This window comes from Ylistrum balloti, unplaced genomic scaffold (genome assembly GCF_031769215.1).
Source record: "Ylistrum balloti isolate Yb309-2 unplaced genomic scaffold, AGI_CSIRO_Ybal_v1 Utg369680, whole genome shotgun sequence".
NCBI classification, from domain to species: Eukaryota; Metazoa; Mollusca; class Bivalvia; order Pectinida; family Pectinidae; genus Ylistrum; species Ylistrum balloti.
In genome coordinates this window covers 899,589-925,271 of record NW_026781921.1, presented here as the reverse complement: position 1 = coordinate 925,271, position 25,683 = coordinate 899,589, and the positions used below count along the sequence as shown (strand labels likewise).

The following is a 25,683-nucleotide window of genomic DNA, read 5'->3' as shown; positions in this document are numbered from 1 at the left end:
CAACGATGTAACCATTTAAATCCAAGATCAACGAGGGGAGTATACACATGGGGTTAGCTCCCTGCGCGGGTAAAGACCCTACACGAACCAATACAATCTTTTAGAATCATTCACTTTATTGGAACGATAATTATTTTAGTCATATTCGAATAGCACGCATCTTTTTATTTCTGATCGTTAAAATAAATCAAGCGTTATGGATTATTATCATAATGTACCAGTGTTTGACCAGTAGAAATCAGAGCATGCCTGTTACTTAAAGGTAAAACTATTCCTTGTTATATTGTCCGCTTCCCATAGACAAATTACTTATAGAATACCATTCTATAGTCGAGTTAAAACAACAATGCAATTCTAAGACCTCGCACGACTTATAGTCAATGCATTTATTATGATAATTAACTTTATGTTTAATGCAATCAGTCTTAAGGTTCTAACACTTTGTCGTATGTCATCAAATATTTTTCATGCATGGAGCATGCGTGAGCGTCGCGGATGTATTTATGGTGGGAGAGTTGATATCTAAAGATTTTCCTAGATATTGTCATATTCAGATGATGGTCATAGGCGGTTATTACCCCGGAAAAATAAAAACAAAACCAAAAAACAAAAATATCCGGAAGAATGTAGAAGTCACAAAAACACACAAGTGAATAACACTTTTTTCATAATTTAGGTTGAGATACAGTAAAACCAAACAATTAATTATACTGCATCATACAGCTGTTTCATCCATAAAATTTTGAAGCCTAAAAGGCGACTAAGAATAATTCAAAGTGATGAAAGTAAAAGTAAAAAATCGAAAGGGGGAGGTGCAACAATCCCATAATTAGATAAATTTAGAAACGTTTTTTTTTTCAATTTGGAAATGTCATTTTAAAAGAAGTTCCTACAACGCAACCAGTAGAAGATTTCTGTACTTTTTTCTATAATGTTTTACAGGTTGTGTTATGAGAACTTGAATGCTATTAGAACCTATTGTCTCGTCATATCATAATCGTGAAAATATCGATATACTATACTCTGTTGCTTATTAATTCTCAAATCAAATATTCATAAAATTACGGGACGACGTTTGTATATATGTTTTTGTTCAAATATTTCAATATATTAGTTTGTTGTTGAAATCCATTAACTTGACAACGTTACAAAATTATCGAGCCACTATACCCCCATATTTATTTATTTATTTATTTATTTATATCAAAGAAAGAGAGTCTATATTTATTTATCGAAAATGAAACTACAAAATCAGAAAACAAATCGTGATAAACAAAAGAGCAATATATTTTTATTTCACTGTAGTGGTATGTGGTATATTTATCCGATTTCATCTTCATTTTATTTCGCTTAGTACAGATTAATAAATATAAACCTTCTATAGTACGTGGTGTTTTGTGAAAGGCAGTTATAATTTAATATTCACAAGTAAATATTATTCGTTGGTGTTAAGGTAAACAAACAAACATTAATCCACAAATAAAACGACAAATTACACACAGAGTAAAACCTCTTGGATTTATTAAGATATTGATCTCGTTATAATGTAATACAGATTTATATAAACAACAATACATATATAACACACCACACAGCACAATGGATTTACAGGTACATGTGAGAGTTCACGCCGAGGTTAAACTCTAATGGCTCCACGTACTCATATTTAATGTGTAAGACATAAGTACTGTTCAGAAGCTACGCAAACTGGTTAAAGAATGAAGTCCGTATTAATCCAATTCATTGACGGTAAAAAACGGTAAAAGGACTGAATCATTCTTTTGCGATTGATTATTCACGCCGACAGGTGGCGTTACCAGTCTGTACGGACGGATTCGTTCAGGCAGCTCAAGTTTATTGATGCCAAATGTAGCACATACACTTCAGAAATTCAAAAAATATGAATATATGTAAAATACTAAACCATTTACCGATAAAGTTCTTATTGTGTTAGTATGAAGATATAGCAAGAAGTTAAAGTGATTATTCAGGTGTGATGTATCGGTTGTGAGCCATGTTTCTATGTTGAACCTCAAATAAAAATGCTATTATTTTAAATGCTTAGGTAATTGCACAAAAGACATGCAATTAAATAACACTTTTCAATACATATTCAAAGAAGATACATTAGGAATTACCAATTTCGTCCTGCTATGTTTAGTCTTTGTTGCTATGGGCACAAATTGTTGAAATCCATGAGGCGACTGAGTGAAATAACAATTAATCAGCAGAAATATTTAAAATGTTTATCAATAAAATTCAACGCAGCGTTTTATTTGTACGTTGTAAAAATTAGGTAACTCTACAGCATCCGTAGATAGACATGTACATAGTATTATTTCATGGCATAATGTATATATATATAAAGAAAACTCTCTTGGAATGCAACATCAAATTTGCATAAAATCACTTCACCCTATAGCAACATTCCATTCACTTCCTGAATAATTGCATCGAGTCTAAAAGACGAAAATTAAAAGTCATGTGTTGAATATTGACCTCACATTAAAATTATACCCTAGACATAGTGACATTGTCTCATATGAGTCAATATAGAGAACTAATACCTCGGTCATAGTCATCATATCATATTAACAATGTCAATGAAATAAGGTTAAAAAAAATGTGGAACTGTGAATGGCTAATGATTCTCATTGTTTACATTATGACGTCATGCCTTTATGGCGTTAGGTGGATTGTCACGTCGCCATAGAAATTATTTCATTTAAGAAACCTGAATATACATAGCATTGATATTAAATTTTGATACAATCAATCCTAAAAATCTAAAAGTTTGACATTTAAAATGTTTTCAGTTATATTCATGGTATAATATTCAATGAAATATAGTTGATATTATTGTCTTATTTTACATCGAATTACCTCCCTTTTCTGTTAGGTATTTAGTTGAGAGGTAACTGTTGCAATTAAGTGGTTAAATAATTGTTTTTATCTTTATTTTGCAGATATATATTGAAATACAGATACCTATAATTTCAGGAAACAAGAAATATGTTATATTCTTTTGTAATGATTTTGAAGTTAAATGACAATTTTGACAGTACTGATGTTAAGATATTCAAGCAGACCTTGGGCAAACCTATGGGAACAACAAGCTGTGTCATTCTCTTGACGAACACATTTTTATGTGATATTGGATCTATTGAAGAGCTTATTTGATTAACGATAAAGTTGTAAATCAACGACACGATAAACCCTTCAAAATACAAGAAAACCAACATGGACAGCTTTCCACCAAGTTTATTGATAAGCGTGATGATTTTTATTTTCTTTTTGTGAGTTTTTGTTCATTTCTGGATAACAACATTCCTGCATCTATAAACTATCGTGTTTACATGTCGCAGTTGATTCGATATTCAAGGACCTGATCCCATGATCACGATTTCTGTGTAAGACCATAACACAGGGCTTCAAAAGATGCAGGTTTATGAAATTAATGGTGAAGTTTTACAGTCGTCATTGTGATCTCATTGAGGATTTTTGTGAGTTCGATATCAAGTTGGACATGTTTGACGTTTGTCAGTTTGCCTGTTGGATCCGTTGTTGTATACATTTTATCTTTTCATTTGAAAACGTGACATTACTTACTTGGATTGACCATGGCGGGTGTCGTCGATAAAGCAGAAGACGCTTGCTCTTCCGAAACACCTGGTTTTATTTTCCTTGTACTTTTTCAGGAGTGTTCGTGTATATCATTCTTTTTTTCGTTCATATTTCTCCCTAGTTTTATTAATGATTTAGGTTGGATTATGATTATGTTGACATGTTGGTATTTTTTCCTTTTTTTACGGTGTAGGGCAGAACTTACTCAAATTCAATGGGACATATCAATTCCAACATACAAAACACATTTCTCATTCATTTTTCCTAATTCTGTGTATATCGTTTCATACCGTGAAACTAGTAGATAAGTTGACACGGAGACGCACAGAATTTTCAAGATTCATTGATTTTTACGTAGTGCCTCTTCGAATTACTGTCCCCTCATTTTTTCGTATGGTGTTGAATTCCTGTTTGTTTTGGTGTCACCTCAATTCTTCTTGTTTTGATACCCCCTTAGATGCAGTTGTTCTCTGTCCATTAATCTAAGTGTCTCCACGGCCGCTGCTGTTGTGGTCCGTCTTGATGTCTCCTCAATTACGTACATTAAGTTAAGCATGACAGAGTTATCTCACTTGACCAGTTAAAACTGTATAAGTATAATTTTCCTTAACAGAAACAAGACATATTATAATTTTATTTGTAAACGATTAAAGCGTGAGCGATCCATATACATCCAAATAATCACTATCGAGCTACTGAGTAACGCATTAACGAGTTGGTCAGATAAACAAGAGTTATCTCTCTTTGTACAATGTTATTTACCTTTGAGTTGGAGAAATCAAAAATATTATTCCGACCGCCACTTACAAATCAGACATAAATACCAGAGATAAACACAGGAGTACCGACAGAACCAAACAGTGTCTATTGAGAAATATGATGTAATTTCATTCTAATTTGAAGCGATCTGAAAATTATATTTCAAAACGCACCGTCGAACGCGCCTTAAAAAGTTGTAGAACGGTTGAAACATCACTTAATATTGAACATGTATGCATGTTACACCAGTGGGTATGTCTTCGCCTTATATGGTTACAGGTTAGGCTGTTACAAATTGACATCATTGGGTACGTCTGCGCCTTATATGGTTACAGGTTAGGCTGTTACAGGTTTACATCATTGGGTACGTCTGCGCCTTATATGGTTACAGGTTAGGCTGTTACAGGTTTACATCGGTGGGTACGTCTGCGCCTTATATGGTTACAGGTTAGGCTGTTACAGGTTGACATCATTGGGTACGTCTGCGCCTTATATGGTTACAGGTTAGGCTGTTACAGGTTTACATCATTGGGTACGTCTGCGCCTTATATGGTTACAGGTTAGGCTGTTACAGGATTTACTGCGCGCCTTATATGGTTACAGGTTAGGCTGTTACAGGTTTACATTTACATCGGCCTTATATGGTTACAGGTTAGGCTGTTACAGGTTGCGCTTTATATGGTTACAGGTTAGGCTGTTACAGGTTGACATCATTGGGTACGTCTGCGCCTTATATGGTTACAGGTTAGGCTGTTACAGGATTTACATCGGTGGGTACGTCTGCGCTTTATATGGTTACAGGTTAGGCTGTTACAGGTTGACATCATTGGGTACGTCTGCGCCTTATATGGTTACAGGTTAGGCTGTTACAGGTTGACATCATTGGGTACGTCTGCGCCTTATATGGTTACAGGTTAGGCTGTTACAAATTGACATCATTGGGTACGTCTGCGCGTTATATGGTTACAGGTTAGGCTGTTACAGGTTTACATCGGTGGGTACGTCTGCGCTTTATATGGTTACAGGTTAGGCTGTTACAGGTTGACATCATTGGGTACGTCTGCGCCTTATATGGTTACAGGTTAGGCTGTTACAAATTGACATCATTGGGTACGTCTGCGCCTTATATGGTTACAGGTTAGGCTGTTACAAATTGACATCATTGGGTACGTCTGCGCTTTATATGGTTACAGGTTAGGCTGTTACAGGATTTACATCTGTTGGTATATATGGTTACAGGTTAGGCTGTTACAGGATTTACATCTGTTGGTATATATGGTTACAGGTTAGGCTGTTACAGGTTTACACTGATGGGTAAGTCTGCACTAAATAATGTTACATGTTACCCTAATACATTATGATATGTCGGTCCGTATACATCCACTTTTGTTACATGTTTGTATTTGTTGCAGAGTCGACAAAAAAAAAAAAAAAAAAAACAGCGGAAGGAAAGGTGTCCAAAATATACACACTTAATCTTAGTTTTGTCATTCCTCAAGATACCAAGGAGACGAATTTATATGGGCGGGGTTACAAAAGTGGGCGTTTCAGTGATGTTTTACATCGGCAAATTTATCCAAAAACCCTTGTTCTAACTAAAGTCATGTAATGAATAACGAAAAAGCAACTTTCAGACTATTTGGCGTTCGGCTTAAAAATGGTTGTTTAAGTACAGTATATAACCTTCATGCCATAGGAACGTTGGACTGTTGAACTAGCGGTCTATGTGACTTACAGACTAAAGGACAAAAGATATTTGGTTTTAAGTAGGTAGGCTCTATCCAAGAGACGGAATCCCTAATTGTTTTAAGCATCACCATTGGATGACTATATGTAATTACTTGTATGAGACCTAGACAGAGATCCAAGTAACTTCATACTTGTACAGGACAAGAAGATTAGTATCAGAACCCTTACATGTAAAATCTACACGCTAATCGTGAAACATTTCCCGTAGCCAGTTAAATATAAGATATAATTGTACTTTGGGAAACGACGGCGTTCACATCGTCTGGGCTGTGACATTTCTTTCTCCTTTCTGTGAAATACATTACTACCTCAGAAGACTTTTGGTATTTAAGTTGTGTTTATAACAAACAGAACAGATGTTGCTGTTCTCTTTGTTGAAATTAAAGTACATGTATATGTGAATTTCAATGTTTATTGCGTTTGGGAAATTTCTACACAGTGTGTGTAATTTAGGGATAAGTGTTGGTATGTACCAGGGGAGGGAATCAGGGATCTACTTGAAGGATTCTAACTGAGACTTAACATGCCTTGGAATGGCCTTTAATTATTGTCAAAATATATCTGTATACATATACAACAGAGTTTAAAGTAAAAATCATATGTATAATTCCATAAAAAAAATAACTCAAAGTTTTAAGTATATTAAAGTCAAATATTATTGTAGCATTGTGTTTTATTGTATACACCCGTGTAGACATTGATCAGTGAGTTCTTGTTATAATTGATAAATTATTCCATAGACAACGTTTTTATTTCAAACACAGGTACGACGAAACGAACCGCCGTGTAATCAAAGGTGCCTTAAGCCCGAAAGGGCGTGCTAGGGATACCTGCAGGTGTTATGGCACTTCACCATTACCTATGTTGGTTGTTTAGAACTTTCGTAAACTACCTCTGATTGGATACTGCTGGAAACAGAAATTGTGTAGTGTTTCAAGTAGATGTCGCCTTAGTAACGAGACTGGAAATGATGGAGAGGAGACACGGGATGTTTTGATATATGCGTACATTTTATTAAGAATCTTCACAACATACATATCAAATAATCTCGGAAAAGATTGTATATACAGATTTGCCGTGATCTTAAAGGAGTATCAGTGTAACAAGGGATTTATTGATCGAGTGACAATTAAGATTGACCCTCAACTCGGAACTAGAAATTTTCCAAATTCTCCCTATAGTATCAATACAGGGACATTTTCAAATTTCCAAACTCTGTACCAGAGACCACATAGGCAGAGTCAACCCAATCCGTCAGATTTGACATTCTATTCGCTCAAAAATCCTTAAACCAGCCTGGAGTAGATATCTTTTTTAGGTTAGCAACAGAAATCCAAGCAGATAAAATTAGAGATGTTCCGATAATTGAAGACGAGGTGTTCAAAATGAATGTGTCCCAGTAAAATAAAAAATGCTGTTGGTATTTTTCACACGTGTCAATTCTTGCTACAAGAAAACTTGGAATAAAAATGAAAAATATAAATGACATGACGTAACAGACAAATTATGCGATAAAACAATTTCGCAGATATTCTGCATTTTTTAATCACATAGAAGGATGCTGCTTTGGATGAAAAGTAAATACAATGTACATTCCGTGCATGTAATAAACAGGTTTGGATGTTATAACACAATAAATGCCATGGTTTGTACTATGAGAACGTAACCATATAAACTCAAACTTCATCTCAAGCTCTTCGCTACCGAGCATCAGTATCTAAATGTACGATAAAGACCCAAACTCAAAGCAATTAAATGACAAATAAAACACAAAACAGCAAACAAGAAAGAAAGAAAGAAAGAAAAAAAGAAAGAAAGAAAAGGGTTTTGGTGACTACTGTCTAATGACGTTTTTCGGTTCTATATAACATAGATACCATTATACCAGAAGCGATAGACGCAATTTGAGAATGATGAGAAGTACTTTTGATAAACAGTAACAATGAAATAAGATATCATTTGTCAAAATCCATTCTGTCCATCAGTCCGTCAATTACATATTTGCACAATTTAAATAAAAAAGAAATCTACAAAACAATTTTCTGAGAAAAAGAGATAATAGAAATAAGATGGCCACCGGTCGGTCATTTTGTTTTGTGATAATTTCCCAAAATACGCTGTTAAATTTGAGATTTCAGAAGGGTCCACAAATGTTTCTTAAGATGCCGCAATTACAAATGATAACATTATACCCGAATATCAGAAAAATTCGTCTCGCTCTGCTTCCACAATGCTGTAACCAATTGTTTCAGGAAATTACATATATATCGTTTTACCAGTTTACCAGGCTGCGCACAAGATGGCGTCCTGTTCCACAACCCCTCAACCAGGATTTCTAACAGCAAAAAGACAACGGTGTTAGTAAAAGCTATAATTTTTACCTTTAACAAAGTCTTGCTCGAATCTAATAACTCGCATAAATTGTAAGAATTTGTAGTTAGCCACTTGCCAAGTCAAGAAACAGATTGTAATAGGATGACATCTTGCTGAGCATTGTCAATGCTATGTAACTGATTTTTTCCGTATCTCAAAATGCTAAATTTGTGTATACTTTTGTATCTTTTGTACAATCCTTTTAAAGGCATTATGACTACTTCTTGATGATAATTTTATCTGTATGTTCTAACTGATGTTTTGTGCTGCAAATGTATTGGTATATCACCCAGTGTTGTAACCTTTCACGGGTCAAAGGTCATATTACAGGTCACAGCGACCTTTGATATGTCACATAGCACTCCGTCTACCTAGAATGTTTCTATGGAGGAAGTTTGGTAATCTGATATGACACAGGATAGGAAATATTCTGTTTTTTTAACAAGGTTAAAGGTCGAAATATAAGCTACAATGACATTGTTTCTGCACATAAACCACGCCCCCCAAACACACAAACTAATAGTATAGGTCAAAATGCCAATGTTATGTCAAACAAATCACCTTCTGTCCAAACTGGGGCGCGGGGGGCAACTAAAACCTTATTCTGTTGAACATCACTAAGGGGGGAACCTAGATACTCTGATATTCTGTGATAAAGTTGCGTTCGAACAGACATTTGATAGATTATGAGAGCGATCAACACGAGATATCGATAAGGGACTCTGCATATATCACAAACGGATAAAATACACATCTTTTACAGGTGTATTTTTTGTGGTTGGACGGTCGCCATTCATGAGTCGAAGTCCCGATGTGTCGAAGTTTTCTCGACTGTCCCTTGAACTTCGACACATCGAAGTTTTACTGTAGTATATTCCCCTTGGTCTCTGGTTTCCCGTTAGTGATTCCGGTACGATCCGGTTTTTAATGGTGTGTTCCTCTTAGTCTCTGGTTTCCTGTAAGTGATTCCGGTACGATCCGGTTTCCGGTACAATCCGGTTTTTAGAGGTGTGTTCCTCTTGGTCTCTGGTTTCCTGTAAGTGATTCCGGTACGATCCGGTTTTTAGTGGTGTGTTCCCTTGGTCTCTGGTTTCCTGTAAGTGATTCCGGTACGATCCGGTTTCCGGTACGATCCGGTTTTTAGTGGTGTGTTCCTCTTGGTCTCTGGTTTCCTGTAAGTGATTCCGGTACGATCCAGTTTTTAGTGGTGTGTTCCTCTTGGTCTCTGGTTTCCTGTAAGTGATTCCGGTACGATCCGGTTTTTAGTGGTGTGTTCCCTTGGTCCTAAAATTTGAACTTATTACTTAGAGCGATAACAAATATTTTTTCCGTGAGATGAAATATGACTACTGGCGGCCATCTTGAAAATCAAATCAATCTGAAAAAAATGGTCAAAAATAAAACATGGCGAACTTTGAACGCAGTAAGTAAAGAAACACGATGAAACATAGAGCGAGCATTTATTTATTTTTTTTCAAATTCAATTGACACATTTTAGTTTAAAAATTAAGACATAAAATATTGTATGTAAAACATATATATCGTGTGTGTTAACAAACACTAGATCTCTTGTCAACATACAGATTACACGTGATGACACGAGATATTTTATCAACATACATGTACATCCAGTTATGCATGCCGTATTTATGTTGACAAATAGCCAATAAACACGCGCAGACAATAATCATAATCTCTTCATGTTTACAAATACATTTCGTTAGAATCGATGGAATAACAACATGTATTGTACATATGTAAACACAAATATGGCCTATCAGTATGTATTATACACGTGTAAACACAAGTGTTGTCTATCAACATGTATTACACACGTGTAAACACGAGTGTTGTCTATCAGCATGTATTACACACGTGTAAACACAAGCGTTGTCTATCAGTATGTATTACACACGTGTAAACACAAGTGTTGTCTATCAGTATGTATTACACACATGTAAACACAAGTGTTGTGTATCAACATGTATTATACACGTGTAAACACGAGTGTTGTCTATCAGTATGTATTACACACGTGTAAACACAAGTGTTGTCTATCAACATGTATTACACACGTGTAAACACCAGTGTTGTCTATCAACATGTATTATACACGTGTAAACACAAGTGTCGTCTATCAACATGTATTATACACGTGTAAACACAAGTGTTGTCTATCAACATGTATTACACACGTGTAAACACAAGCGTTGTCTATCAACGTGTATGGAACATGTGTAAATCTTTCTATCATCATGTATTACTAATACGTGCAAATACAGATATTGTCTATCAGCATGTATTATATGCAAACACAAGCACTTTCTATCAACATGTATTATACACGTGTATACACAAATACACTCTATCAACATGTAAGACACAAGTGTAGGCAATTTTTGTCCATTTACAAGTATGACACACATGTAAGCATCATTTCTTTCCATCAACATCTATTACATACGTGTAAACACTATAGTATTGTCTATCAACCTGTATGACACAAGTGTCAGCACAACTACTGAACATGCATAAACCGAATAGTGCCAAATTAAATGCCGACACAAATGAAGGTCGCCTGTCAACATAAATGGCAAAAATGCTAATATAAATAAATATCACACGTGTAGTTATCCCTCGTGCTGACATATACAACACGTGTTGACACATATAACACGTACCGACATATATCACACGTGATGACGCATATCACACGAGTTGACAAATCTCGCACGTACTGACAGAATGATCGTTTTTAAATAATGCAAACACTCGGTGTGAAATGCAACTATATTTGTAACAGCACATTCACCTTCAAAAAAAGGATATTGAATGTGTTGACGGCGCATGCGTATTGTCAAAACCGGTCATATCTGTAAACGTTGTATCATCTAAATACTGTTAAAGGTGAATCTGTCTGTACTATAACTTTTTTGGTTTTCCCTTATCCGCGCAATATTTCTGTTCAATTTTCAATATTTTTTTTCTTAGTTTTAACATTTTTTTCAGACCACGTAAAACGATTTTCAAAATATTAAATTTTTGGTTAGCTCAATACCACCAGCTGAAACTTCCTTCTCATCTAACTAAAATCAACTTAAAATGAAAATCGTTAACCAACAGATCAGACATCTCCCTGATAAAAAAAACAAGCAGTCGATTCATTACAATGTGTTGTCTACGTGATTTTAGTTTTTTATATTCTTTTTTCTTTCACATTTTTGTTAAATTCAAGTTTCATCTAATCCGTTTACGTATTCGGTTTTTGTGTATAATTTCCTCCGTTAGCAAATACAACATAGATACAGACAAAACTATACATGTTCATTATGTAAACAAATTCTTAGTATGGAACACATTATTTAACTAATGTGTGTTATGCATGGAAGGCTCTCGGATCGGAATGGTTTGGAAAAGTTAGCATGCAAAATATAAACCAATATATATATATATATATCATATATAGTATGTGTATATTACTTGAAACAATGTTAGTGGACAAAAAAAATCAATGCCATCAGTTCACGGCAACGCTCAAGACAATGCCAAGAATACGCTCAAGGACACGCCAAGGTTACACACTAGGTCACGTCAATGTCACACAAGGATAGAAAAAGAAACTAGTTCATGATACGATTAAATGTCTCATTTCGAAAAAATCAAACACAACATCACAAATAACCGAATCGAAAATATTGAACGAAGTGAGATAAAATATCAACACATAAACATATTGTTACTTTAAATAAGGACTGAGAAAATAGCTTTTTAATTTCCTTAAAAAAGTAAATAAAACTATTTAGAAATATTAACACAGATTAAAATGTCACAAACAAAATGAACGACTTTTGCCTTTCATAAATAACGGTTTTCTAGTTTTTTTCTCTGGCAAGAACTGCGTGCAACTCACTGAAGATTGTGTTTTATGCATATGTGATAAATGATGAAATGCTTGTCGGTCATCAATGCTGCAGTGTTGAAATAAGTTACAGTATACAAGTAGGTATTCATTTACCTACAAAACTTACATTTAAATCTAGCTTTAAAAAGGGGGAGATAACCTCAAATATCTTCAAACAGGTGATGAATTGGAAAGAAATTCGTGGCAAATAATTCACTCGTTAAATACATACGATAACAATAAACTAGATTATGAAATATACACTCTACTGTCGTGTGTCTCGCTTCTCTCACATTTCATGCACGTACAGACGCGGTAACAAATTAAAAACTCCGACTTTTTAGTTTACAAGTCAAGTTTTCCTTACATAAACTGACTACACAATTACTAATATGTATGAATGACTGTTTAAAAACTTGGAATCTTTTATATAAATTGTGTTAACCTTTAACCTTCCATATTGTAACCATTAAGTATCCGACCTATTCCCGTCTCATTTTCAAATATTTTAATAAAACATGTAAAAAAAATAAAATTTAATAACATTGGAAAAAACTGGTTGTTGATAAATTAATTCATGTTTATTGTAGGTCTATATGATACCCATACTGATATCTGATTTAATACAAATTAAAGATTTGAGACATGATATCTTCCAATGAGGTAATATCAATAATCTTAAAGGCGCAGTCTGACCATGTTAGCAAATTATACATAATGGAATGAACTCAGTGAAAGACACATTCAGTGTAGCAAACCCTGCATTTCGTTGATCTCATTTCAAATCTGCGTCCTTTCAGCGGTTATCAGCGACTGTCCTGGTTAACCAAGCGTTATAATGACCGTGATGCAGACAAAATAAAAAGGACCGGTCAAGGTCAATCATTTCCCGATAATGAAGAGTACAGTCGACCATCACGCATCTAGTCTCAAATCAGATTGGTGAAGCAGAAATGTCGAAATATCAAAAAAAAATCCTGAAACGATGTTTAATTCAAACTTATTCTCTTCCATTGTTAAAGTTGTCATTCTAAATTATTCTAAATCAATTTTGTCTTCACTACTGTGCTTTCTAGAACTTTTTGTCCTCACTACTAATACATGAATTTTATTACATTAACTAAACGCCCCTCCCCCTCCGACCCCTCATTCCCCCCCCCTCTCTCTCTCTCTCTCTCTCTCTTTCTCTCCTTCTCTCTCTCTCTCTCTCTCTCTCTCTCTCTCTCTCTCTCTCTCTCTCTCTCTCTCTCTCTCTCTCTCTCTCTCTCTCTCTCTCTCCTACTCTCTCTCTCCCCAATCCCCATTAGTCTGTAACTTCTGTTATATGTGTACGTCCCCCTCCTCACCACAATGTTTAATGTGCCCCCTCCGTCCTCGCCCCAAAGCCAATGCCAGGTACCTAACATAGGGTTGATCTGGAGTTATCTGTAAAATCTCCCTCCTCTCCCCACTCTACCTAGCCAGCGTGCCAGCATCCCGTGTAGAGCTTGCGTTTAGAAGCCACACGCTCTTTTAATTTCTCCTTTGAAGACGGTCTTTACCTCTCGTAATCAGTCTGGAAGACATGCTTTTATGGACGATATACGGACTAAATGAGACAAAGGAAAATGGATCGAAAAATAAATTTTGAAAAACGAGTTGTGTAACGGTCTTCAGACTGAAGTGTACGTGCATCGGATGTATGCAAATGTAATACACGGAGGGTAATTTCCACGTGAATGACAATTCACTTTTAACTAACGGCTTCTGAGAAACCACAAATTATATGATGTATAGAAGCCTTCATTTCTGTTTGTGAAATGTTCCAGTATAAATCGCTATGACGTGAATACCACGATAATGAAGAGAAAAACAACCAAACTTGTGTAAAAAAATTAACAAATGGGAAAATCACACAACGGGAAGACTAACACCAGTATTGCTGATTTTCCAGCCCTGAAATAAACGGGGATGGGTGGGAGTCGTGGAAGAGACAATCTGTACCTGAGTTACTGTTCCTCAACAGTCACAACACACGGCTCACGGACTACCAATAGTTGACCTCGCGGTCAGGGTCAAAGTTTGACGTCTGGAGGAAAAATGGCGGCATCCCTGTAGACTTTTTTGTATACATGTACTATTTATAGACTTAAAGGATGATATCTGCGCTTGCGGGGAGGAAATGTGTCATTATTATGGCCAAACTACCATCAATTTTCATTGATGTCACAGTATAAGAACATGTATCTCGAGGACATGTCAGAAGTACAAGAGAAAGTACTAAGTGTAATCACGACGCTTGGTGACTGTTTACTCACTATTATCATTCCGCGATATAATCCATAACGTTTATAGCCATTAAGATTTATGTACTAATTTCCCATTTGAAAAAAAATCATGTTCAAAATACTGATGCAAATAACAAAATCAAGAAAACAATGAACAAAAAAAACTCGTTTTCTCAAGAATGGCGTGAGCCGTTTGCAGAGGTGTTATTTGGGTACCGCAATGAACTCTGGGTAAGACTGAGGAGAGGAATGACCCGGCCGTAGATTGTGTGAAAGTCATATAAAAGTAAAATTAAGCTCGGTTTAATACGACGTGTAGACAGAATTATCATGTGAGACGAGAACCATCGTGGGTGGTAAAAGTATGGAAAGCAATATCAAACTGATTCCAGGCTAAACGCCAGTTAATCAGAGATTCAAGGTAGATCGAAATTACAGACGACTAACAATACGGAACGAAATACACGTGTTCGCCATTATCGATATAAGACAGATATAGTCTATTTTGGCTCGGGGCCGTAACCATCGTTATTGAACATAGGTGTGGTTTCGATAGCTGATAGTTTACTACAATGTAAAGACTTCGATCCTACTTACTCGGAGGCAGATGAAAATAGATATAAGGTAGAATTAACCCCGTTTTCCCACCAACTACATGTTTTGTGCGAGATGGTGGCGAAGCATAAGAGAGTTTTAATTAAAGACAAACCTGTATATCTAAAGAAGTTCTAATACCTCCTGTTGGGTATTAACCTAATTAAAGACTACATTTTACAACAGACTCATAGATACAGAATAAGATCAATCGAATTCCAAATGATGTAAAAGTTTAGAACAATACAATATAAGAATGTGGAAAAAAACGTCCACGCTACCATGATTATTCAACATCTAGAAGTCATATCAATGTTTGCAATATAAGCAATAACAGGTGTAAGGAAATCAAGAGTTTTGTTTCATAAATGTAGGGTATCAAGGTCAGAATACTCGGTCAAAGCGTAAACATAAAAACAATAAAATTCAATTCTAGATAAACGGCAGTAGAAATAGCATGAAACCACTAAAACATTACACTTGCCGTACGCACAGGCCAAATCATAAAAAAATATTTTCGTTTTTCCATCCCATATGAATCAGTAATGATTTATTGTAAAATTATGTTTTGCTTAGTTTATTTTAAAGGAACAAAAATGTTATTTTCTTTGTCTTTTTGTTATTTATTTTTTATTGAATGTGCGTGCTTTAAAAACTTCAAGTTAGATCTATCTTATTCCGATATTCACAGACGATTTCTAATGTCCAGTTTGACCACTCAATTTAGTCGTGAAATCTCTCTCAAGTTTAGAGCTGATTACATCACGTGATATATCTAAAAAACACAATTCATTTGTATACACCAAAATGATGGCGGGGAAAATCCCGTTTTTCGGCACACGCATTTGTTTTAGACGACTTAATGTTGTTTGATAACTCAAATCTAATTCAGAATTAGAAAAAAAATATTGACTTAAAAAGCTATCGTTTTTGTAAAAATTCTCAATTCAGCCGTAAACGTATCGTAAGCAACATGCAAATCTTTGACCTGGTTCCACTTGGTCAGTCTGTCAGTCAATCCAGCCGAATACAAGCACCATCCTGACTTCCCATCTGCCACGGTAAGTTTCCCAATTTATTATTTTTTTTCGAAGAAGTTTTCGGAAGTATTCTTCTGGTTATTTGGCCAACCTTTGTGACTGACTTTGTAACCTTTTTTTCGACCGTGACAGATTACGTGGGAAGTCATTCATTGTTTACTGACGTGGTGTGTTGTACGCATGCGTCATCATACATGACGCGAGATTTTCCTTTTATAATTATTAATTAACATCTTTACGTGCATATTTCAGCGAAATTAATCTGTAATGTATCATTATTCACAAGGGGATACAACTAATAAACTTATCAATCATAAAAAAATGTCATCGTTAGTTATCTTTAAACATTTGTAATAAATCTAGCACAAAAACATACGTCTTATCACTTTCAACAATTCACAAAATCATTTAAGTGAATTAGGTACACAGAAATGGATATATATTCTGATCTGTCCTACCGAAGGTGTCAATCGCATTATTTACAAAAAAACTGGAATAAGTTACACGAAGTGTTTATCTAAAAAAAAAAAAAAAAAAAAACATACTGGGACATCAAGAGATGAATCAACACATTATCTTTCTACTCATTCAAATATAAATCAATTATTGCTTTTGAGTTCAACTGTTTCTACTTATAACTAATATATATAAAAAAAATGTTTGAAATATTCTCTTAGGATTTCATTGCTTTTTATGAGGCAGTTATAAGATACATGTATGTACTAAGAGATGAAAAATATTCAAGAAAACATATCAATAAGCATAATGTAAAAGAGATGAAGACACTTCCAGAAGTGCATTGTTTTCATAATAAGAAGTTACAATACAAGAGCCAGATATGTATTTGAATTAGGGTACATGATATTGCTACTTTGATCTGATTAGATATAATCCATCCGGGTACTTGAAATACATCCGGGTTCCGAGTGACGAATGACGAATCATACAATACTGTGGTACAACACGCACCACTTGTAGATTATGGTTCTTCCTGTCAAACCAAGACCGATAGTAAAATTCTAAATATTTAATGGATCTAAGAATCAGATATTTGTTCCTTTGCTTCTAAACATCTGTTTGTTTGTTTGTTTGTTTGTTTGTTTGTTTGTTAATAATATACTAGAACTGGAGGTCCGACACCCTCTATTTGTGATACAGATATACCTGGTTCCTCCGTATTGATGTACATATACAAGACAGAAAACAACCCTACCCTACAGCTATAAAATGTGCTGTCAAAAATCTATATACTGAAAATGTACACTAAATATTATTATATTAAACTACACTTATCATTATAAAACTGATTTAGGAGATATTTCAAAATAGTTCATCAATACCTTACCAAAAATCAAAACCAATTGATCATATTTATAAAGAATTGAAGAATGCAGTATCCATTGCGTCTAAACATGCCTTTGCTGTATTCAGGCGTTGCTGTGAAATCTATTATAAGCATATTGTACAATGTATATATTGAGTCTGGATAAATAATTAAGATTCCTAACTATTTATACATCATAGTAACGTCTAATACATTGTACAGGTTTATTTTTTCATTATTTTATCTAAAATCGGTGAAGTGAATCGATTTTCTTATATCTAGGAGAGTAGCAGTTTCCACGTCTGATCTTAAATCTTATCATAATTATTAATTGACAGATATCCGTCATGATATTCGGATGAAAGTAATGACATGAAATAGACTACGGTCTCTCGAGATCGAGGACCGGAAATCCTGCGTAACTGTAATAATTACTATGATAACGTGTTGAACAGTAAATGGACCTGTTGAGTTATCTCCCTTGTTCATCGCTCTCCACTTTATATATTTTTCCATCAATCAACCGTGACTAGACTAAACACGAAATGTCAACTCCAAAAGGTACAATACTCACAATAGAGGGGAACTCTATCTAACATTTATAAGCGCCATCTCGTGGCAAAATATCATAACGACCCGTAACTCCTGCCGTACTATCTACACGATAATTATGAAAAAAACAACTGTTCATAAAATACATTAGTAAAATGTATACTAGAGGAGTACACGTGAAGAATTCCTGTTTGGATAAGTTGCACATCACATTCAATATCTATAGCGAAATGTTTCGGTAACAAAAAACACCAAACCGGATATGGCTATGATAAGCAGACAGGGTCACGTGACAAGTCACCAAAATGCACGTTTTTTCTCGTCTGATGATATTTATACATTCATAGGATGAATTATAAAAGAATTTAAACTGCTATCAACATGCGTATCAACACCATAATAGTATTTTAATATGTATAGAAAATACTGACCATCCATCTTAATAACTTTCATACTAGTTTATACTTTGCGTGGGGTTTACAGCTCTATACTGATATCACTATATATCTATATATTTCGTTTATGATAATTATACCGAAACTGTATCGCAAAGTGAAACACATTTTAGAAAATCTTCACTATGTGTTTTTTTTTAACATCTTTTAATATTTTTTTTCTACCACATCTGGCTGATCTAGTAAAGTGATAATAGAAGGAACTAGTCAAGATATAAAGATGTAAATCCCAGCAATACTACATTTGAACCAAATTGAACCTGTACTTCCGGTCACATGGCGGGCAAAGTCGATTCTGCACTTCTGGTCACATAATAGACATTTTGGTAATTAGCTTTGTTAACATGAAAGTTTTGCATGAACGTGTATTTTTTACCTTATTTTAGAATTTACAAAGAAAATGCCAAACAGTTCAGTAATAGAAATATCTTGTGCTATCGGAAGTGAATTCCATCGCGACCTCGGAAGTACCAGAATGTTATTAAAACCTTACACACTCTCTCATTCTCTACATATTCACATGTATACTTAACCTACACTTTTTCCTTGATTTCACTGCCAAGCTAACACATACGCCCTCGCTTAACAGACATCCAGTGCAAACTGATAACCTCACTATACTGACGCTCGTTTCCAGTTGATATAGTTAAATTGTACAATGGAATTGGAGTCCTCAGCGTTGCTAATGGCGTCGTCCTGCCCTGAACTCACACTTTGCATTTGCAGCAGATGTGATATTTTACCTGGCGACCTCGTGACCTTATACCTGTGTTTATCTTTTGATCGTATATTATAACACGAACAAGAACAAACTGACACGTGATCATTAAATTCCGGAATTTCCTGAGCACGTGACACCACGTTTCCGTTGGAAGTAATGACGTCACCATCAAGTTTTACAGCCGTTTGGGCAGCCGCAGCAGCCTCTAACTCGTCTCTTCGTTCATCTTCGGTATTCATCGTTAAAAATCGTAATACAAGTAGATTCATTGCAGCTGAAATCACTGTTAATCCGAATAAAATATAGAACAAACTAAAGGCGACATACTGGGGGTTCGTCTCTAGCGCACCGTGATTCTGTAGAGCAACGAAATCCCCGAACCCTATCGTAGTCAGCGTTATGAAACAGTAGTAAAAAGCATCTATATACTTCCAGCCCTCGAAGTGCGAGAACACCCCGGCCCCGGCTGTCAAAACGATGATGGACAGATTCATAGCTACAAGGATTAGGTTGGATTGGGATACCTCGGAGTTTTTCAGTTTGAAACATTTTTTTATTTGTTTTAGAAGGACGGTTACGAAAGTATTCAGCCTCTCTCCAACGCTTTGAAACATCACAATACACAGCGGGATACCCGCGATGGCATAGCACATGCAAAAGATTTTTCCTCCTGTTGTCTGTGGGGTACTGTGGCCATAGCCTGGAACACAAAGAAAATCAGTTTTACAGCACAGGATCAGACAGAATATACTCAGTTATATATAAACAAATATAAAACTATCAAATGAATTGCTGATCTGAGTTAGTTAACGAGAAAAGATCATTTGATATCGAGTCGTTAAACAAGTTTACTTGCAAAGGAAAACAAAATGGTAGAAAAACAAGATTTCCATAAATATTGCGAAAAGAGCATGTTTTTATATCATATTTTTTCATGAGTAATGGTAGATTAAAAATATTTCTAAATATGGTATATCACGGGTGAGACATATCGATGAATTGAGCGAGAGTGTGACGTCATGAAATGATGTAATTCAGACGTCACAATATGTCATCATCATCATCAAACATGTGATCATACGCAACAATATCATATGGATATATCCTGAATTCAATCATGTGCTACTTTATAGGTGAATATTATTTATGACAAGAAATAGGAATTCGTCTTTCTCTCCTGGTCCGAGGAGACGATATTCTTTGCATCATATAACAATACAATTAATATTAAACACCCACTTAACGAGAATACACAAATTACAAATATATTCCAGATTTTGGTGGCTACACAAAAAAAATCACCTCTAGGTGACATTATCTAATCGAGTCCATTCTTTATGACGTATTCATCACCTCCTGATGACGTACAACGAAACCTATCAACTCTTCCATCATGATCGAAAGATGACACAGGTATATACAGGTAATGGTTTAGCGGTGTTATGTTAGCTATCTCTCTTTGATAAAAAATTCAGGCTGTAAATATCGCCTCCATCTTGTATCGTCTATCTTGAAGCCCTTACCGTTTTTACAGAACTAACAATTTGAGATCTCTTCCCCAAGATTTACAATTTATGGGCATGTGATATATCAAAACTGACATTTCAAAGAAAATATATTCGGTAACACTCCTTCAAATTCTCGATTTAAAACTAATCAATATTGAGTTTTTTTGTGTGTGATCTTATCTAAAATGCCACCAAACTACTTTATACCATGGATGCAATTTCATTTAGACATTTTAAAATGAATTTTATGCGCTGATTTATAAAATACTGACACCAATGATTTATAATTTATTGACTAAGGTGGAGAAGTCAGTGATGCCTTTTCATCGCCATTTATTTCTGTTGTCTGGCATCAGTAATGTAAGAGAGGTTTGTCATATATGTATATCATTCTATCTAGTATCACGCTACACAACTTGAACGAATCACAAATATGCAACTACAGCTATACAAAGGAAAAAGTCTATTCCTTCCAACTTACTATAATAATTATGATTTAATGGTAATTCAAATTCTATCCTTGATTCGGTTTAGGATCGAATCTTACTTTCGTCTGTCCTTGATTCACTTTAGGATAGAATCTTACTTCCGTCTGTCCTTGATTCGGTTTAGGATCGAATCTTACTTCCGTTTATCCTTGATCCGATTTAGGATCGAATCTTACTTCCGTCTATCCTTGACCGGTTTAGGATCGAATCTTACTTTCGTCTATCCTTGATTCGGTTTAGGATCGAATCTTACTTCCGTCTATCCTTGATCCGGTTTAGGATCGAATCTTACTTCCGTCTATCCTTGATCTGGTTTAGGATCGAATCTTACTTCCGTCTGTCCTTTATCCGGTGTAGGATAATCTTACTTTCGTCTGTCCTTGATTCACTTTAGGATCGAATCTCAATTCCGTCTATCCTTGATCCGGTTTAGGATCGAATCTTACTTCCGTCTATTCTTGATTCGGTATAGGATCGAATCTTACTTCCGTCTATCCTTGATCCGGTTTAGGATCGAATCTTACTTCCGTCTACCCTTGATCCGGTTTAGGATCGAATCTTACTTCCGTCTACCCTTGATCTGGTTTAGGATCGAATCTTACTTCCGTCTATCCTTGATCTGGTTTAGGATCGAATCTTACTTCCGTCTATCCTTGATTCGGTTTAGGATCGAATCTTACTTCCGTCTACCCTTGATCTGGTTTAGGATCGAATCTTATTTCCGTCTATCCTTGATCCGGTTTAGGATCGAATCTTACTTCCGTCTACCCTTGATTCGGTATAGGATCGAATCTTACTTCCGTCTACCCTTGATCTGGTTTAGGATCGAATCTTACTTCCGTCTACCCTTGATCTGGTTTAGGATCGAATCTTACTTCCGTCTACCCTTGATCTGGTTTAGGATCGAATCTTACTTTCGTCTGTCCTTGATCAGGTTTAGGATCGAATCTTACTTCCGTCTATCCTTGATCCGGTATAGGATCGAATCTTATTTTTATCGGTTTCATTGATTATTTATCGTTCCATGTTTTAACGTTTTAGAGTGATTACAATTCCTTATCCATCAGCTCGACCATATCAACACAACTGATAAATACAAATTATTCTGGAATATGTAAACATTGACGTAAACACGTACACATACTGCAGAGTGTCCATCTTCGAACACTTATTTCTATGTACCATGTTGATTTATTGCCACGCATTTTTTTAATGGGAAAGTCTAGTACGTTGATGTTAGGGTATACTAGAGTATCACCAATAAACCGGAACCGGAAGTAGAACAGTGCTGGTTAAGAAATACTACCGATATACCACATGTGCTCTGGGTCAACGCTGATTCCATTAACATGTATTTACCAAGCAGGTCGGGTAAAATCGACAGGATAAAAACATATTTTTAGGTAAGTTAATTTACAACTGTTTCTGAAGTATACCAATATCACATTTCAGAACAATATGACGTATTCATGACACTGAACACTCATCAGAGATCATCTTAACCACAGGACGAAACTAACCATGTGTTTCCAATCTAGTGTTTTCCTTCTCGTATATAATGATACATATTTCCTATCGACTACCGATCTAGACTGTTTGATCACTGCCCGACTACCCTTTACGTATTTGGCCAGACAGAGTGTAGATGATCTGAAGGTCTAGACGCTGTTCTACATCTGTGGTCGCTCCCCAGGGACGACACTGCTTTTCTACATCGTTTGCTGTCTCTAGTTTCTACTACATATTGGCCAACTATATCCCCCTACACCCAACATCACTCTCTTTTTGTATGCCTACATTCTTGGATGCATAAGAATATCTTTGCACTCTTCTATCTATACAATGGAAACCAATTTTCGGAGAACATGTACTATGTAAACCATAAACTATAATGTATACCACCCCCGCGGGTACATCTATAATGTATACCACCCCGGGGGTACATCTATAATGTATACCATCCCCGGGGTACATCTATAATGTATACCACCCCCGGGGTACATCTATAATGTATATCACCCCCAGGGTACATCTATAATGTATACCAACCCCGGGGTAGTTCTTTATTGTATACCACCCCGGGATACATCTATAATGTATACCACCAAGGGGGTACATCTATAATGTATACCACCCCCGGGGTACATCTATAATGTATACCACCCCCATGGTTCATCTCTAATATACAGCACCCCCTGGGTAAAACTACGACGGGGACCGTGAACGATCGACTGTGAAATCAAAAGAAACGAGAAAACGGGTTCATTCAGTACGTGATCTGCCCGCTTCTATTCTGAATTTAAAATTCGAAACGGGAGACATTTTGTGAGAAATGTGATTGAAAATGACACACACAAAAAAAAAAAAAACAGGATAAGCTAAGAACCTGATGTACAATATTCTCTAAAGTCAAAACCCAACATTCTTCCTCGTGATTCGATGCTTAAGGTCAATCAGGGTTCACAGTGGACGCCAGAACTGTACTGTACACCACGGAGCAACATATTATCGGGATTAATTTGTCTGGTTATTTGTAACTGTCTCGTTTCCAATCTCATTTTACATGGACATATAATCCTCATTTTGCCGACTTAACGTGATGTCCATGATCTGTGTTGAGAATGAAGAAGAGTGTCCAACACAAAACACATTTTTGAGTAATGACGATTCTTCTCATAAAACAAGTATAAATAGTTTAAATATTCAGTTATCGTTTTCTGTTTGATTGTATATTTTAATTAATTTTCCAGTAGTATATCGAATTTTATTTGAAGTTTCAATTAAATAAAATCAAAATAAAAAACAAATACAGTTATTTGCGCTATTTTTTCCAAAATGCGACAGAAACAAGTGATGTTATAACGAAACTACCAACTACATCTAAAACAGCCATGGTATTGAAGTGAAATCGAAAAAAAAACATAATGCAGATTATTTCGTTAGATTTCACCCGTTTCATTTCGTTCCGTTTCTATATCGTTTCTATTTTTAGTTATACTCACAACTGTCATTGGTCATTATGCGCTACACCTCTTTTGCTTTGTAACATGGATAGGTAAATGTGAATTCAGTACACCGCAGTTAAGTCTTGCAGTTATGGTAGCGACGTACATTCGATACAAGTGGCTAGTGATATTCTTTTTATAGGTGTGTCGTCCACGTTACAGTCGACCTCAAAAAAGGAAACGTGCCGGAAACTATGAGTTTCCGAATAATTGGCAACACGTGCGGATAGTAAACAGTCTTAAGTGTCCCGGATTTGTGATCGTTCTTATCATTCATTATCAATTACAATCGAATAAGAGATACAAGTGTTCTTTCTTATCTACTTTCACTGCGGTAGTCACAGCAACGCGTCCGAGAAGAGAAACATGTAATTCTGATATCATGAAAAGTATGTGTATGTACTCTCATATCTAGGACAACTAAACCAGGGCCAAATGGTACGGCGCGCTCAATTACACCAACTAATCACATAAATTAAACAGAAATAATTCATAGATGAGAATCCAAGCCAGCACCAGGGAATTTTCCACTCGACCTATACTTATATCAGGGTATAAGATACTTTCACTCCGAAATAATCGTTTACAGTTGTCATCCGTATGAACTGGAAGAATATCGTTTATTGTGGGGAATCGCAATCTTACTTTCGTGTTTCAAAATCACCTTAGATAAGGACATAATCCTTCAATTGTTCATCTATCGCAATTTGTTCTCGAAATCATCGCCATTCGTGACTTTACCTCGAAATCATCGCTACTCGTGACTTTACCTCGAAATCATCGCCATTCGTGACTTTACCTCGCAGTCATCGCCATTCGTGACTTTACCTCGAAATCATCGCCATTCGTGACTTTACCTCGAAATCATCGCAACTCGTGACTTCAACTCGAAATCATCGCCATTCGTGACTTTAACTCGAAATCATCGCCATTCGTGACTTTACCTCGAAAGCATCGCTACTCGTGACTTTACCTCGAAATCATCGCTACTCGTGACTTTACCTCGAAATCATCGCAACTCGTGACTTCAACTCGAAATCATCGCTACTCGCGGCATCATCTCAGAAGCCGTTGTGTGTCATGAAACATCACGTGTCTCGAAATCATCGAAAATCGTCATTATAAATGTGATACTTTTAAAAATCTTGAGAATAAGTCACCGCTTATAACCAGGATTTTCTTTTGAGAACGGCTACATTTGCAAGCTGTTTAAGCTTCTTGCTGAACGCGGTGTTTTTGAAGGGTTATTTTAATTGTCTCTCGTGTATTCTATTAAATCAAATGAAATATTTATGGAATTCGAAAGAACAAGATATTTCATTT

General features: G+C 35.6%; 1 protein-coding gene across 1 annotated transcript in view; it reads right to left on the bottom strand.

Annotated features, from left to right (window-relative positions):
- Positions 1–19,253: 19,253 nt before the first annotated feature.
- The window catches only part of LOC132564730 (two pore potassium channel protein sup-9-like), a 43,612-nt gene continuing 37,182 nt past the window's right edge, over positions 19,254–25,683 (bottom strand). Inside the window, exon 2 of the mRNA XM_060229363.1 lies at positions 19,254–20,059. Coding sequence (XP_060085346.1) covers positions 19,254–20,059 — 806 coding nt within the window. The remainder of the gene's footprint in view (positions 20,060–25,683) is intronic.